The sequence below is a fragment of the Apteryx mantelli genome, chromosome 16, assembly GCF_036417845.1.
Source record: "Apteryx mantelli isolate bAptMan1 chromosome 16, bAptMan1.hap1, whole genome shotgun sequence".
NCBI classification, from domain to species: domain Eukaryota; kingdom Metazoa; phylum Chordata; class Aves; order Apterygiformes; family Apterygidae; genus Apteryx; species Apteryx mantelli.
In genome coordinates, this window is record NC_089993.1 from 2,313,149 (window position 1) to 2,330,000 (window position 16,852).

The 16,852-nt window shown below is 45.9% G+C and overlaps 1 protein-coding gene across 2 annotated transcripts in view; it reads right to left on the reverse strand.

Annotated features, from left to right (window-relative positions):
• The window catches only part of PIGQ (phosphatidylinositol glycan anchor biosynthesis class Q), a 34,586-nt gene extending 22,290 nt beyond the window's left edge, over nt 1-12,296 (reverse strand). Inside the window, exons 1-3 of one of the 2 annotated variants that reach the window (XM_067306125.1) lie at nt 12,267-12,296; nt 7,392-8,092; nt 732-863 (exon numbers count right to left, since the gene is read on the reverse strand). In XM_067306125.1, the coding sequence (XP_067162226.1) occupies nt 732-863; nt 7,392-8,065 (806 nt within the window). In that variant the 5' untranslated portion in view covers nt 8,066-8,092; nt 12,267-12,296. Of the gene's footprint in view, nt 1-731; nt 864-7,391; nt 8,452-12,266 lie in introns of those variants that run through there. The other variant, XM_067306124.1, reaches the window with a different exon arrangement.
• Between the last annotated feature and the right edge of the window lie 4,556 nt (nt 12,297-16,852).

Here is a 16,852-nt window from a genome sequence, read left to right on the forward strand (position 1 = left end):
TGTGCGAGTCGTGATAGCAATGCATTACACACAGAGGTACAGTAAAAGCTTTCTTTCCCTGGGCAACCTGGGAAATATCACAGTCTTGTTTCCCAGGCTAGGGCAGTATCTGGCAAAAGGCACAACCGTAATATAAAACAGCATGCACGGTAAAGATCGGCAAACGAGCAGGGAGTTGAGAGAGCAAATCAACACAACACAGTGCAGTGAGGACCCTGCAGTGCTGTCATGCTAGCCAGGCCACCTGTGGAGCCTTGCAGTAGGCACAGCATCCATGGTTTGGGTTCCCTGAACCTCCAGCTCCAAAAGGAGCCACCTCACCTCTGTCTGGTCACACCACTAGGGAGAGGTAGGTGCCTGAGGATGCTGAGTGGAAAGGAAGGAGAGTAGCAACACAAAACAGAGCCCAGAGCTCTGTAAGCAACTCAGGGCAGGAGCAGGCGTGTTCTGCAGAACAAGTACAGGATTAGCGTTAGGAGCAGAGTGAGACAGAAAATATCTCAAGACACTATAGGGTGACAATCTCAATACAAAGCAAGAGCAAACTAGACATCCAGCACAGAAAAACAATGAAATGGCAGTGGTAGGATAAGCTCTCTGATGACTCCCTAGCTATGGAAGTGAATTTTTTGGCATCTAGAGCAGAAATCAGTTGGTGCATAGATGATGAAGGCTGCAGAAGGAGACAGGGTTAGAGCAATGATGTGCGTGTCTTTGTGTGTACTCCATACCTCATTAGCTGGATCTGGTTTTGAGCCTTCTTGTTGCTGCTGATGACCTGGAGGTGCTGCAGCCGATGTCCCAACTGCTCACAAGTTGAGAGTTTACTCCATAAGAAAGGCAAAGGCCAAAACTTCAGCATTCTGCGGAAAAACAGTGGGAATCTTCCCTTTTGCTTTTGTCATAAAGCAGGTTGTATTGTGTTTGCACAGACTCCCACACAAAATGTTCGGTGTAAAGTTAAGGTTGTGTAACCAGAGATGGTGACAACATAGACTGATTACAGAATATTAGACATTAATGACTCTCTTAAAGGTTAATAGAGTTTGGGCAGCTTTTCCAAACCAAGACGTCTAAAGCAGACAACCCAGCCTCTTACTTCCATCTGTAATCCTGTAAAGCAAAGTGCCTATCTCCTCCAAAGAAGCCAGAACGTTATACTGATTCCAGCCTGTGTTGTGGGATGTATCGCTAGGACGGCACACAGCTTTATGTCTCCAAGAGACTGAGAGCAAGGCAATTCTGTATACAGAGCAAGGACGCAACATAGCTTTGAATGAACAACTGGATTTTTGGACTGGAATGCTACTGAGGATCACCAAGGATCTTGCTTCTTACTCTTGCAACTTATTCACAAATCCCAATATTACTAAAAACAATTCTTTAATTGTCCAGTTGCTTCTATTGGGAGCTAGGTATTACAAACAACTGTTTTCTTCTGCAGTTCCCTTTTATCTCTTTCCTGTGTTTTCCACTTATCTTTTTCTTCTTTTTTTCTTCATTGCTTCCAGATTCCTTTCTCAGGGTCTTCATTCCTATCTTCTTCACTTCTCCTTGGCAAGAGCGACCAGCATTAAGTAGATAACACAATGCTTAATGTTTAATTAGGTTACAAAGTTAACATCCACATTAGGCTTGTAGGGGAGGGAATATTCACACAGTTCTTTTTTATGACTCAGAAGAAAAGTACTGAATGATAGCCAATTATCTTTGGGAGTTACTTTTATTACCACACAACCCAGAAAGCAGGGAGCAATGGTGATCTTGTGTAGCCCAAAATGAAACCACTGAAGGTAGGTCGGTGAAAGAATATGTAGTAGTGGTACAGCGACATAAAGTACCGTATTTGATCTGAGGAATACATTTGGATGTTTACATAATTGGGATCACTTCTTTCCTGTATACAATAGTTATTTCTCTCATTAAAGGTGCAGGAATCTATGCTTACTTTTTGTTATTTTTTCACCTACTCTCTTTTAGTGCTTTGGCACGTTCCTTCAGTTTGCATTAATTCCAAATGCTAAATCCATTTCTGGTGTCCTGCTTTGCTTTTGAATTTGTACAGCTGTTTGGATCATTAGTGAATTTGGCCTGGAGACTTCCATGAAAAGTGTACATGCTTTCATCAGATTTCATCTGGCAGAATTTAGCCTGTAGTCTAGCAGCAGGGTAAGTTTATGAGTGGACAATATAAAATGCAGACTGGGGCTCTGGCTGTTATTTATACAATATTCCAGCCTCACAAGTGAATTCACAAATGGCAATTATACAGCTAGTTTAAAATCATGCTTGATTCACTGGGGTTGCTCTCTCTTTCACCCCCCCGTCCCTCTAAGCCCTTTCAACCATACTTTATGCAAGGCTTGTCAGTTTAAAATCAGAGTCCTTAAGTCCCCTTCCCCCTCTCCATTAAAATTTCAGATACATTGGTTTTGAAATCCATGCAATGTACTGTGAATCATTCTCCTTAATTTGAGGCCTCTGAGTTATTCAGCTCTTCATTACAGCCACCCACCTCAGAGACAAACGAATGCACTGTTATTCAGCTGACTTGTCAGGAGGTAATATCTAAAGTGACAGAGGAGAGAGCACAGTATGGGGGGAGGGAGACACAGTGGGTAATTATGCTGGCCACTGATCTCAAAGACCTGGGTTTGTAGATTCACTAAGGCACAAGTGCAGATGAGTTTTCCCTTCCAGTTACATTCTAGCCCAGTAGTTCCAAATTCTGACCTGGAAAACCTTCACTATAGCAGAGAATTGCACTTGCAGAGAAATGCTCTCTCTTCCAGTGAGGTTATGTCCAGAAGGTTAAGGATGAAAATTCAAGCAGAAAGCAATGGCTCTGGGGCCCTGTGCTAAATGCTCACTGGGCTGATCCCCTCCCCACCCTCTCCAAGCAACGTGTGTTTCTTTTACCATTCTTGCTGCTCCATTACTCCAAAAACAAGAGGCAGCTAGCTTGGGGGTCACCCACCAACCAGATATCCCTGGTCTCCTGCGTTAAAGAAAAGGAGAGGCTCCTCCTCTGTTCTGCCGGTGAGGAGCATGTCACATAGGTGATAACCATTATCAAAGGAGCCTTGTCCTTAGAAGCACATCCTCCACATGTCCACCCACTCCAATGTTTCCCAATGGGCAAACATATCCCCTTGAACATGGTAGGCCATGAGGCTGTCTCACATTTTGGAAAAGATACATAAAAGGTCTGTGCTTGTCTGTATTACGGCCAGCTCTTTCACTTTTCTTTCCACAAAATATCAACTAAACCAACCTCTACTCCACTCTTAACCAAAAGAAAGTATATAAATATGGACATTTAAATGAAGACACACAACAAAAAGCTCAATAAAATAGTTGCAAGATGAGCAATGGAAACTTCCATCTGTAAGAGTATTGAGGAAGAAAGCCAAAAATACTTCCTGTGTGGTCTCCTACTCCCTGTATCACCATAAAAGCTCCCACTTGTTTATCACACTTATAGTATACGGAATGATTTTTAGAAGTATAATGGAAAACTAACTCAATACAAAAAAAAAGAAAAAGACTGTGTTTATATCATTGCATAATTTAAAAAGCATACAGCAGGAGATGTTTGAGGTACTTCCAAAGGTAAGGTATTCTAGCAATGAATTAACATAGCCTGCATGAGTAAATCTTGAGTTTCCAGTTCAAATTCATTCCAAGAGCAAGAGTGGACTCTTCAAACACTGGATAAAAAGCAGTCTTTTTGAAACTGGATCACACACAAATGTTAAAGCTCCATTAACCAGAACCCCCTGGCTGCCTTGTTGCTCTTTGCTAGAAACTGCAGGAACAATGCCTCCTTTCTGGATGAGGAATCAGAGGTCACACAAGTGTCAGTAAAATGCTATTAGGCAGCCTTTTTTTTTTCCTCTCTCCAAAAGGAGCACACATACTTTGTTACCCCAATACTAAATCATTCTAATGTTCCCAACAACACACTGGAGACTTTTCAGTGGTGATGGAAATTCTGCATAAAAGTCCCTCTGAAGATTAAATTGCAATGACCACCACTTAGCACAAGGTGGTGCTGAAGAAATGCCTTAGTTTGAGATGAGTAAGACTTGTACAAGACTTAAAGGTACTCTATAAGCTTGTGTCAATGTTAGTGCCTAAAGAAACTCACTTTCCGAGATTTCTAAATATATCATTCTGTTTCCTTGGCACAAATATGCAAGAGTGGCATATACAGATGATGAAAGAAACATGCAAAAACCCCCAGGCCTCCACAGCTTGAGTGGACACTGTTAATGTATTTCTTTAGCTTTTCAAAGCTGACTATCCTTTAATATCACAAAAACCTAGGAAAGAAAGAAGTCTTGCAGTATATCTCAAAGAGAGAAAGATGTCAGTGCAAAGGGAATAAGGAAACTTCAGAATTGAGAATCTCTCACTGAAAACTGTCTATGGAAAGGACCTTTTCCTTACATAAGAGAAGAGTTAACCCATATTCCTCAGTGACCTCCCTAAAAGGCATCAAGTAGAAAGTAGCATACCAATGTACAATATTTAAGCTTGACAAGAACTAAATGACATAAAACTTTTCAAGTAAAAACTAGCACCCAGAAAGTCTCCTTGGAGAGTAGCTCCATTATCACCTGGTTTGATTTTAGCAGACCCCTTTCAGCCTCTGAGTGGTGCTTGGAGGAGTTTGGACAAGAAGACATACTTAAGGATTCTATCTCCACAGAAACCAAGGAAACTACCAAAAGGAACTACCCTAGAGTAATGAGTCTTCAAGAAGCATTTCTGATTCAGGATGTATAAATAGTGCAACACACTTGTCTTCCCTTTGAGACTGGGAAAGTGTGCCACAGTGTGGGGACACAGACTTGATGGCTTGTGTAGGGATGTGGAAGGGTACAAAACCAGGGAGGTTCACTTCCAGCCAGGCCTTTTTTCTCCTTCTGTGTCTATCCTCTGATGAGAAGCAGCAAAGACCTGGTAGATCCCATTTTATGCTAGGTATGTCCTGTCCCAGCACAGGGAGTAGGGGACTGGAAGGACACTGATCTTTAACTACCTTGAACCTTCCCTGAATTGTGTACATCAGCAAAAAAGGAAGTTGTATCCTGCATAACATGGTAAATTGAACTGGTAAATTCCATTAAATGACTTAAAAGGCCAGGCAGAAAGTTTGTCATAAAACCAGGTATTAATCTCTTTTCTCCCAGACTGATGTTTTAAAACACCCATAAGATAGATAAGTATCATGCTGATACTACAGGTGAATAAAACAAAGCAGGAGGAAATCTGTATCTATCCCCCAAGATTAAGAACAGATTCAACCTAGGTTTAAGTACAGCAAGCCTCAGATTCTGCATGCTGGCACACACAGCTGGCTGCTAGCCTGGCTGCTGCTCTGGCTCAAAGCAGCTATACTGGGTTTAGGAAAAGCTGAAATCAGAAGAGCTGCTGATAAACTGGGCAACAGCTATCTGTGCCTGACCTGCCAGACTGCATGGAATGAACCTCAGCTCCCAAGTCATGCCTGGACCCTTGCCTTCTGGCCCAACCTGTGAGGCTTGGGCTAGATCTGAATCTAAGCCTGGTCGGAGTGCTAGCACTGATAAAGGTGAGGTCTGACCTTGAGACCAAGTACCTACGCAGAAAAAAGTCAGTTTGTTCGTTGGTGGTCACATATAGTCCATGGAGAGCCAGGAAAAGGACTTCCAATCTTCTGACTCCCAACCTTCTATTTAACTACAAAATTCTGACTTCATTACCATTGGCAGCCAAGTGCAAAGCCAGGGTCTACAGAGCCATTCCATGAATCAATGGCTCCTGATCATATCAGGTCTGAGTTTGACCCTAAATCTATTTTATTTGAACAGTCCAAAAATGGACAGTTTTCCCTTCTATATCAAAGCGAGTAATCCAACTGTTCAGCAAACCTTTGTATAGGAAGAGTTCCACTGTAATTTTTCATGACAGTATCATACAACTGGAAACCTGTTAAAAGACTCCATTTCCCATACCCTTAGGCTATACTTGAGAAAATTTGCCCATGAATATAGTAGTAAATTTGAATAATCAAAGTGTCCTCTTGCAGCTTGGAACCTGAAATCCAATTCCCTTTCTGGCAATCCAACACAACCTTACCAGGCAGATTGCCCAGACATGTTATTAAGTTTTCTACAAAGCTGCTTTTGCTTTTCAAATCTGCTCAGAATTTCTCTTTAGTGCATGCACTTGCCACACATTATATTTGAAGCATCGTGTTCACAACAGTGAAATTCCACTGCAGTCAAGGATAGACAATAGGATTTAACCAAAGACTCAAGTAGACCAGTATTCCCTGTAACCTCCGGCTGTAAGGTCCCAAGGTTGCAACACTACTGTCTGTTAGAGAGATGATGGATTTAGACACACTGTTTGCTGGTGTTTCACAGCCATGAAGGGATTCATAGCAAACAGAGACTGGGGAGTCCCAGATACCAAGCCATTAATGAAGACCCTCACATCATTCTGCCAGCCATGCTACAACTGGAAAACCTACGTTTCAACTATGATGAAGTTAAAGCGGGGCTGAGCTACCCCTGCTGCAAATGGGGAAGAGCTCAGTGCCTCCCCAGAAAAACCTTCCAGCTCCTCCAAAAATTCCACCATGTCTGAGAGTCTTTAGCCTTGTGCTTAACCATGAAACTCCCCAGACTTTAATAGCAGGTCCATTGTAGCCTGTCTGCATCAGATGGTTTGTGCAGGAGCTTCTCTACCTGCTGTTGCCCATGGAACCTAACGCATCACTGGTTTATGCTGCGTTAGCCTGTGGATGTACTGAGACTGGCATAAACAGCAGACCTTTCCCCTCCCCTTCTCACAGCCGAGACTTATCAGCTGGTTCCCACATTTCACCTCCTTGCAGTTGGGTCTGCACTTCTGTAGCATGCTACTGTGTCCTGACCTTATCAGTCACATAAGGTAGGTCAGTCTGATCTACAGTCTGCTGGACTGTGCCTGCTGGGGTTAAAGTCCATGAAAGGGGCTGCACTGCAGTTGGGAAATGGCATCTGCCATGGTCCCGTCCTCAGAAAAGCACCCTAGAAGACATAACCTCCTGCCAGCTAAAGCCCAGCTCTGCAGTCCTTACCCATTATGTCACCTGCTGTACCATCCAAGGGCCCTTTTACATGCTGACGATCTCAGAGATCAGGAAAGCAGACACCTGAAAGGCACCTAAGATCTGTAGGACTACAAGCAGTACTAGGAGATATGATGAGATCGGTGCAGTTTATACAAAATCCATTTCCCAGTCAGTATTTCTTATTGCAGCTGAGCAGGAACATTACCTGCACTGCCCTGAAAATGCCTAAGCACAAATTACATTTCCATGCAGAATGTAAACTGGCCAACGTCACATTGCTTACCTCCTCTTACAGATCGCGGAGGTAAGTGAAAGCAGGAATGTCAACAGCATGCATGCAGGCACAGAGGCCTGCTTCATCAGCTCCACGATGATACTAGCTTCAACTCCATCTGACTGCCAGTGGGTCAATTTGATGGGCCCATCATCATATCTGTCTGTCATGAACAGTATCTTGCTGTTTGCAACTGTGTCAAACATGGCAGCGAGCTTTGAAGCATCATTTGCCTTATGGTCAGTGGAGGGAGTTGTGTCCAGTGGGGGATGCAGATGGGAAAGCATGACTTTGCGCTGGTCATAATATACTAAGATGATTTCTTCTTCCTTAGGGCTGTTAGACTGTTTCTGAAGGGTAGAACAACTCCAAAATTTACTGTCTCTCTCTTTGCTTATCTGAATCCATGGCTCATGGGAAAATATTGTCCCAAGGTCTTCCAAGAACTCACTCAGACTCTCTTCTTTCTCCTGTTTGCTGTTGCTCCATGAGCCAAGCACAGAAACTTTGATCTTGGTCACCTGCTGGACTTCACTGAGATATTGCTTCACCTGGGCAGGAATAAAAGGGAAATGGACCACTGCAAGGATAACAGCAGAGTTCTGTTCTGAGATCCAACGGCCGATCAAAATGCCACTTTCTGCCGAGGAGCAGCACGAAGGAAAGAAGACCTTAAGTACCATGACAGCAATCCTTACAGAATGGTACACCTGCCAATAAACACAAACATAAAATTTGGGGACGGCAATTGCATACAAAGAAAATCTGAGCTGACCAAAGTCATTGGTGAGAAGGCCCAGTCAAGTTTTAAAACACTAAGTCCAACCACTTGCCTTTGTACTAAAACCAGATATCGTCATTTGTGATAGCCAACAGGCATTTCAAATTATAGAAGTATTTAGCAGGCTCCTAATAAACTCCAGTCTTTGAAATGATGGGTGGTGAGATTGGAATTTCCCAGCAAAGTCATTTTCCCAGTCCTGGAACAATCTTTCATGATGGTACACTGAGAAGCACACACACTGTTGGACTGGCCAAGATCAGGAATCTTGGATCTTGGTATCTTGGTTCTGACACTGGATACTCCTGAAAACTCCATAGAGAAGTGCCTAAATAGACACACACTGTGATGCCTCTGGGGAATATTTTTTCCCATTACTCACAATCAAACATTGGTTTAAGCTATGAAGCAAGATAATTTCAGAGCCTTCTTTATCTTCTAGGAATTGGGAGCTATGCAAACTCACTGAACAACCTCAGTCAGATCACTCAACTCTTCTTGTCTCACTCCCCCCATCTAGAAATACAGATAATAATTCTGAATTATGTTGTGAAGAGACTATGATGATTAACTGATTAAAGTTTACATAGTAGTTTTAATTCATTAGATGCAAGATCCTAAAAAAGAAAAGCATCTTTATCAGTATTCTTTATCTAATATATTTTTCTTCATGTCATTAAGAAAACATTTCAATGACTTTATAAGACCTTTACAAAAAGGAGCTTTAAGGCAGTTGACAACGTCTCTTTAAATAAGGTCAAGGTTTCTAACAGAAATATAATTGCAGTAAGGAGTGCGCTGGTACAGAACAATCAGCATCCGGCGCCTGTTGTCCTTTTCTGTCCTTTAGTGCTTTGTTAGAGATGCGAAAACTCTACAAGCCCCTAAGGCTGGCTCCTATACAAGGGACCCAGTCAATTGGAAAGAGAAACAGAGATCGTATTTTTAACATGTAGATAGGATGCACCACATGGAAGTCCCTGGTGTTTTTGTTCTTCTCTCTATTTAATACAGGGCAACTGATCTAGTAAATCCCAGCATCTGGCAATTTGCTAAGGCATGGAGCAGGCAGTGAGGAAGCAACAAAGACAAGTGATTAACCTAGTCTCAGAACCACAGCCCTGCCAAATACAGCAGCAGGAAATGTCTGCTCGTGAATGAGTTGTCAGCCCCTCGAGGCAAAAGGTGAAGCTTCCTTGGCATCTATCTCACTCATGCCACAGGGAAAAGCATCACAATTGCAAGTATCACAGTGTTTTTCTGGGCCTGAATTTTCCCTTTTACTACAAAACTGCAAAGCACGCCCCAATACTTCCCTTCAAACAGCTGTAAGGGTGCTTGTGAGAGATTTTGTGTTTGCAGCATGCTGCTGAAAGTAGATAGTGTTCTGAGCTCCTGAGGGGAGCTCAGAACCTCACCTCGCTACCTGGCACACCCCTCTGGCATTTTGAGGCCACGGAGAGAGTTATAGTTACCCCACCTTGGCCCCCAGCAAAAGGGAAAAAGCAAGTGGAAACTTGTATCAAAAGAAGGGTAGAAAGAGAAAACAGCACATGTGACATCTTAGGACTGTAAAGATACAGGACACCAGGTGTGAAAAATGTGACAGACCTGCAGTACAATTGAAAGACTTAGCCTTTCACCAGACAAAGCATCATATCTATTAGATTCAGACAGACTGAAAAACAAGACATCAAAACTTGTTTTCCGCTTCTATTGAAATAGATAATATCAGGGTGGCTTTTCTGGGGGAAGATCATGAGGAAGAAAAAGTACACATTTCCCATCTAGAAGAGTCTTTCCTGAAACAGACAAGAAACTTTGATGAAAATCAGCTAATAGACACAATTAATTAGACTGGTCCTTGAAAAAATTTTGAAATAAAACCTATCCCCTATATTTCACTTCTCCCTTCTTTAGAAAGGCACTGTGGTTTGTCCAAGAATACTAGTCAAAATAGCCTTCCCTGCACCACCTCTCCTTCCTGCCTACCTTATTCAGATTGTTAAAGAAACATTATTAGGTGAGATGAGATTTAGTCCAGGATTTAGCTTTAGGTCTGAAAAAGAATTTTCATTTTTTTGCTAAGACCTATACACATATTCACAGGAAAAAGGAAATAAATAATATCTAAATGCAAGAACTCAGAAAGAAGAAAACAGATGGAATATGTTAGGAAGGTACATATATGCATATGCTCCGAAATTATTCAAAATAATATAAATTTTGCTAGAGGTATAAAATTCTAGCTGTATTGCAGTACTAAAAACTTACAAGTGAAGTTTACCAACAACTGAGTACTTTAAAAACTGAAATTGAGTTGGCCATTTTAAAGGACTGAGAGAAAAATGAAGAAATAACCCTACTTGAATGGTTTTTTTTTAGTATTTCTGTTTTGTTTATCAAAGCTACCACCAGTAATATTGAAAAGATAGGGGTATATCTTTTTAAAGTTGAATTTTTATTCTTATTTTTCCTCCAGAGGTGTCACCATTGTTTGACAGTATCACTACAAGAGATCTCCAGTGTTCCTACGTGGCTCTCCTTCCTAAAGGTGTGCCCGCAGAGCAGACATTTCAGAGAAGAATTACCAAACTGACTCTTTTAATTCAGTTATTTTTCAGCAAGATTTTTTTTAAAACAGCCATATAAATGGTAGAAAAAATTCTCATGGAGGAAAAACATTTCTCATCCTTATCTTCTCCATCTTGTTTTTTCTCTTGCCTTCCCCAATCTTTTAAATTAACTTAGTTTTACTTGGCTTACTACTGTGACTACAGCTCAGTTTGAACAATAATACAGTACTTCATCTGTCCTTTTGATGCTGCATATATTGCTGAGAAGGCTCTGATATAATAGCCAACAAATATAAAATATCCCTATAGTTGAAAACAGACTGTGTCCTATTTATATGTTAATTTGGCATATTCTTGTAATCAGGGAACAGGCCTGGGAGCTCAGGAAGCAGAGCTTGTACTCCCAACTCTATGACTTGTTGTGTAAAGATGACAAGTATATACCTTATTCATTTTAATATACTGTTTGAAATCTAAAGTTGACATTTTAAAAGTCACTACAGCCATCTATTTCACTGCCGTTAATTTTAACAGAAATATCCTAATATTTTTACTCCATGCTCCCAAGCAGATGCCCAGAACTGCCCACTGTTTCTAAGGCAAAACCCCCAGCTTTTCCCCAAGCAGCAATACGAAAAAACAAAAAAGAGAAAAAGAAGATACAGCATAAAATTAACTAACTTGCTATTTAAATCAAACAAGCAAATGAACACAGGACTACAGGACTGGTTCATTTCATAATTTTAAAAACAAAAGCACTGGCAACTTGGGGTAGACGCAGCCCCAGTCTCATCAAATGGGCTGTCACATCAGCACAGACTACGCCAAGGAGTGCTAATGGAAAGGCAGTAGCCTTCACAGCCTTTGGTAAATCTATGCCTGACAATTCAGAAGTCCTTCTGCAGGGTTTAGGGTCACCAGGCCAGGAAATACCAAAAGCACTGAAAAACTGGTTATGCCTCTCCCTTGGGAACAGCTGTAGGACTGTGTCTCCCAGCAAAGTCTTCCAACTTTTTGCTCATCTATTTTTCTGTGATTTAGAAATCTGATCTCTGTTCAAGAAGGTATTCATGGGACATGCATAGGCAAAGAAATATTAGCAGCTGTAAAATGCCTTTTCCTTGATATCCCTTTTTCCAATCCAAGCCTGGTTAAAGGCAAATTAAAGCGCTACTCTTTGGCTCTTCAGCTGCCTCTATAAAAATGTGCTGGGCCCACGTGTTCATCCTCAGTCCAAGTTCTCTCAGTGATGGGAGTCTCTCAAAGCGGTTAAGAGCCGTCAATTAGCCCTTCAGGACCACGTCTGACCCCAGCTGGGGGATGGGGGGAGGCGGGGGAGGGGAGACCCGAGGTGTCTCTTTGCGGGACCCTTGGCACAGCAAGGCAGGCCCGGACGCCCGGGGCCGAGGGCAGGCAGGGCGCCACCTCCGGGGGGATGGGGGAAAAGGAGAGCCCCCTCCCGCAGGCCACGCAGGGACAGGGCAATGGCTCCCCCGCCGCGGCTCCCCGGGCCCGCCGCCCTCCTACCGCGCCGCCTGCTCCTGCCACCCGAGCCGCTTCCGGGGGCTGCCGCACGGTTGCTAGGATACGCGGTTCCGCCAGAGGCCCGCTTGTGCTCCCGCGGCGGTCCGGCCGGCGCCCCGGCACCGGCTTCAAGGTTCCGCCGCTGCAGGGTCCCGGGGAGGGGAGCCAGCGGCGGCCCGGCGTGCGCGGAGCTTGCGGCCGCGCAGGGCCGAGGAGCAGCGGGAGGAGCTGCAGGGCGCCGCGGGGCCGGAGGCTACCGCTGCGGCGCGCCCGGCCTGCGCGCCTGAGAGGCTTACAGCAAGGACCCGCGACGCCCCGTAGCCGACCCACAGGCGCCCTCGGGGCCGGGCCGGGAGCGGGACAGCAGGGACGTGCCGGCAGCCTGGCAAACGCGGCCTCCCCGAGGGAAGGGAACGGGAGCGCCAAAGCGCTGCGCCCTCCCGGGACCTGCGCTGCGGGGGAAATGGCCACCGCTTTCGCTTGCTGCCCCTTGGTTTCCTCGCCGTGCTGCGTTCAAATAAGCAAAACGTGCCCATTTTGTTTCTACACTGTATTTGTGTGATTTTGCAGCCAAATTAAAAAAGGAGGTGGGGTGTGTGTGTGAGGGAATGCTCGAACTCTTAGAGGTTGAAGACAGTCCCTTTTAAATTTCTGTCACAGAATGGTTGAGGTTGGAAGGGACCCCTGGAGATTGTCTAAGTCCAACCCCCCTGCTCAAGCAGGGTCACCTGGAGCATGTTGCACAGGATCGCGTCCAGGCGGGTTTTGAATATCTCCAGAGAAGGAGACTCCACAACCTCTCTGGGCAACCTGTTCCAGTGCTCTGTCACCCTCACAGTGAAAAAGTTTTTCCTTATGTTCAGGTGGAATTGTCTGTGTTTCAGTTTGTGCCCGTTGCCTCGCGTCCTGTCGCTGGGCACCACTGAAAAGAGTCCGGTCCCATCCTCTCGACACCCTCCCTTCAGATACTTGTACACATTGATAAGATCCGCTCTCAGTCTTCTCTTCTCCAAGCTAAACAGGCCCAGCTCTCTCAGCCTTTCCTCATAAGAGAGATGCTCCAAGCCCTTCACCATCCTAGTAGCCCTTTGCTGGACTTGCTCCAGTAGCTCCATGTCTCTCTCATACTGGGGAGCCCAGACCTGGACACAGTACTCCAGGTGTGGCCTCAGCAGGGCTGAGTAGAGGGGGAGAATCACCTCCCTCCACCTGCTGGCAACACTCTTCCTGATGCACCCCAGGATACCATTGGCCTTCTTGGCCACAAGGGCACATTGCTGCCTCATGCTTAACTTGGTGTCCACCAGCACTCCCAGGTCCTTCTCCGCAGAGCTGCTTTCCAGCAGGTCAACCCCCAACCTGTACTGGTGCATGGGGTTATTCCTCCCTGGGTGCAGGACCCTGCACTTGCCTTTGTTGAACTTCAGGAGGTTCCTCTCCGCCCACCTCTCCAGCCTGTCCAGGTCTCTCTGAATGGCAGCACAGCCTTCTGGGGCATCAGCCACTCCTCCCAGTATTGTATCGTGCTGAGCGTGCACTCTGTCCCTTCATCCAGGTCATTGATGAAGAAGTTGAACAAGACTGGACCCAGTACTGACCCCTGGGGGACACCGCTAGCTACAGGCCTCCAACTAGACTCTGCGCCGCTGATCACAACCCTCTGAGCTCTGCCATTCAGCCAGTTCTCAAGCCACCTCACTGCCCACTCATCTAGCCCACACTTCCTGAGCTTACCTATGAGGCTGTTAGGGGAGACAGTGTCAAAAGCCTTGCTGAAGTCAAGGGAGACAACATCCACTGCTCTCCCCTCATCTACCCAGCCAGTCATTCCATCAGAGAAGGCTATCAGGTTGGTTAAGCATGATTTCCCCTTGGTGAAGCCATGCTGACTACTCCTGGTCACCTTCTTGTCCTCCACATGCGTGGAGATGGCTTCCAGCATGAGCTGCTCCATCACCTTTGCAGGGATGGAGCTGAGGCTGACTGGCCTGTAGTTCCCTGGGTCCTCCTTCTTGCCCTTTTTGAAGACTGGGGTGACACTGGCTTTCTTCCAGTCCTCGGGCACCTCTCCTGTTCTCCATGACCTTTCAAAGATGATGGAGAGTGGCCTAGCAATAACATCCACCAGCTCCCTCAGCACTCGTGGGTGCATCCCATCAGGGCCCATGGATTTGTGGGTGTCAAGTTTGCTTAAATGGTCTCTAACCCCATCCTCCTCGACCAAGGGAAAGTCTTCCTTTCTCCAGACTTTCTCGCTTGTCTCCAGGGTCTGGGATTCCTGAGGGCTGGCCTGAGCAGTAAAGACTGAAGCAAAGAAGGCATTCAGAAACTCTGCCTTCTCTGTATCCTTCGTCACCAGGGCACCCACCCCATTCAGCAAAGGGCCCACATTTTCCCTAGTCTTCTTTTTGCTACTGATGCATTTGAAGAAGCCCTCCTTGTTGTCCTTGACATCCCTGGCCAGATTTAATTCCAAGTGGGCCTTAGCCTTCCTCCTCGCATCCCTGCATACTCTGACAGCGTTCCTATATTCCTCCCAAGAGGCCTGTTCCTTCTTCCACATTCTGTATGCTTCCTTCTTCTGTCTGAGTTTTGCCAGGAGCTCCTGGCTCATCCATGCAGGTCTCCTGCCCCCTTGGCTTGACTTCTTACTCATAGCGATGCTCCGATCTTGAGCTTGGAGGAAGCGATGCTTGAATATTAAGCAGCTCTCTTGAACGCCCCTTCCTTCTAGGGCCCTAACCCATGCGATTCCTCCAAGTAGGACCCTGGAGAGGCCAAAGTTTGCTCTCCTGAAGTCCAGGGTTGCGATCCGACTCAGTGCCTGCCTCCTCCTCGCAGGATCCTCAACTCCACCATCTCATGGTCGCTGCAGCCAAGGCTGCTCCCGATCTTCACATCTCCAACCAGTCCTTCTTTGTTTGTTAGTACGAGGTCCAGCAGCACACCTCTCCTCTTTGGCTCCTCCACCACCTGTGTCAAAAAGTGGTCATTAATGCTCTGCAGGAACCTCTGGGACTGTTTGTGCCTAGCTGTGTTGTCTCTCTCCAGCAGATATCAGGGTGGTTGAAGTTCCCCATGAGAACCAGGGCCTGGGATCATGAGAAGTCCCCCATGAGAACCAGGGCATGTCTGTAGAAGGCCTCATCGACTTCCTCTTCCTGATCAGCTGGCCTCTAGTAAACACCCACAACAGTGTCACCCATGCTAGCCTGCCCTTTCATCCGTACCCATAAGCTCTCGACTTGCTCTTCATCCACCCCTAGGCACAGCTCAATACATTCCAGGTGCTCTCTCACATAAAGAGCAACTCCACCACCTTGCCTTCCTGGCCTGTCTTTCCTAAAAAGCACGTAGCCATCCATGACAGCACTCCAGTCATACAAGCTATCCCACCATGTCTCTGTAATTGCAATGAGATCATGGCCCTGCGACCACACACAGATCTCTAGTTCTTCCTGTTTATTCCCCATGCTGTGTGCGTTGGTGTACAGGCATTTCAGAGAGGTGATCGAGCATGCAGGTTTCCCAGGAGGGATACAAGAGGATCCTCCATAGCCACATCCCATGCGCACTTCCCTGGCTGCACCCACCCGCTGGAGACATCCCGTCTTGAGCCGTGTTTTGCCAACTACCCTGTCTCTATAACTCTCCCCTTCCCCCATCTTTCCTAGTTTAAAGCCCTCCTTACCAGGCTGGCCAACCTGTTGGCAAAGACACGCGTGCCCCTCTTAGTGAGGTGGATCCCATCTCTCGCCATCAGTTGTCGATCTTCAAACAGGGTCCCACGGTCGTAGAAACCAAAACCCTGTTGCCAACACCAGCAGTGCAGCCAGTTGTTAACTTGGGAAATCCATCTCCTCCTCCTCACATCCATCCCCTTCCCTGGCAGGATTGAGGAGAAGATGACCTGGGCTCCCAGACCCTTGACCACCATCCCCAGAGCTCAGAAATCCTGTTTGATGGTTTCCAATTTGCCCTTGGTATCATTAGTGTCCACATGGAAGAGCAGCAGAGGGTAATAGTCCGATGTGTGGACAAGCCTTGGCAGTCTTTCCATGACATCTCTCACATGAGGCCCTGGCAGGCCACAAACCTCTCTAGACAAGAGGTCAGGTCAGCAGATGGGTGCCTCTTTCCCCTGCAGGAGGGAGTCACCCACAACAATCACTCGCTGCTTCTTCCAGGTGTCCCCGCAAGGCACAGGGACTGTTGTCCTAGTTGCTTCCCTTGCAGCCATGCCCAGCTTCTCCTCAATCTGGAGGGCACTAAACCTGTTCCTCAATTGCAAGTCTTCAGGAGGAGTAGGAGCCTTTCTTCTCCTATGAGAAGTGACCAGTTTCCAGCCTTCTTCTACAGTGTTATGATGTACCATTTCACATGGCACAGAGCCCTCTGGCAACTCCACTGCTGTGGGGGGTTGGGACTCCTGAAGCTGTAGTCTCCAAGAATACCCTGTCTATCTCTTGTTCATCTTCTTGGATGCTACGCAGCCTACTGACTTCCTCCCATAACTCCTTTACCTGATGACACAACTTGTCAACAGCAGCACACCTCCTGCAGGAGAGCTGACTGTCAGCCCAGGCTTC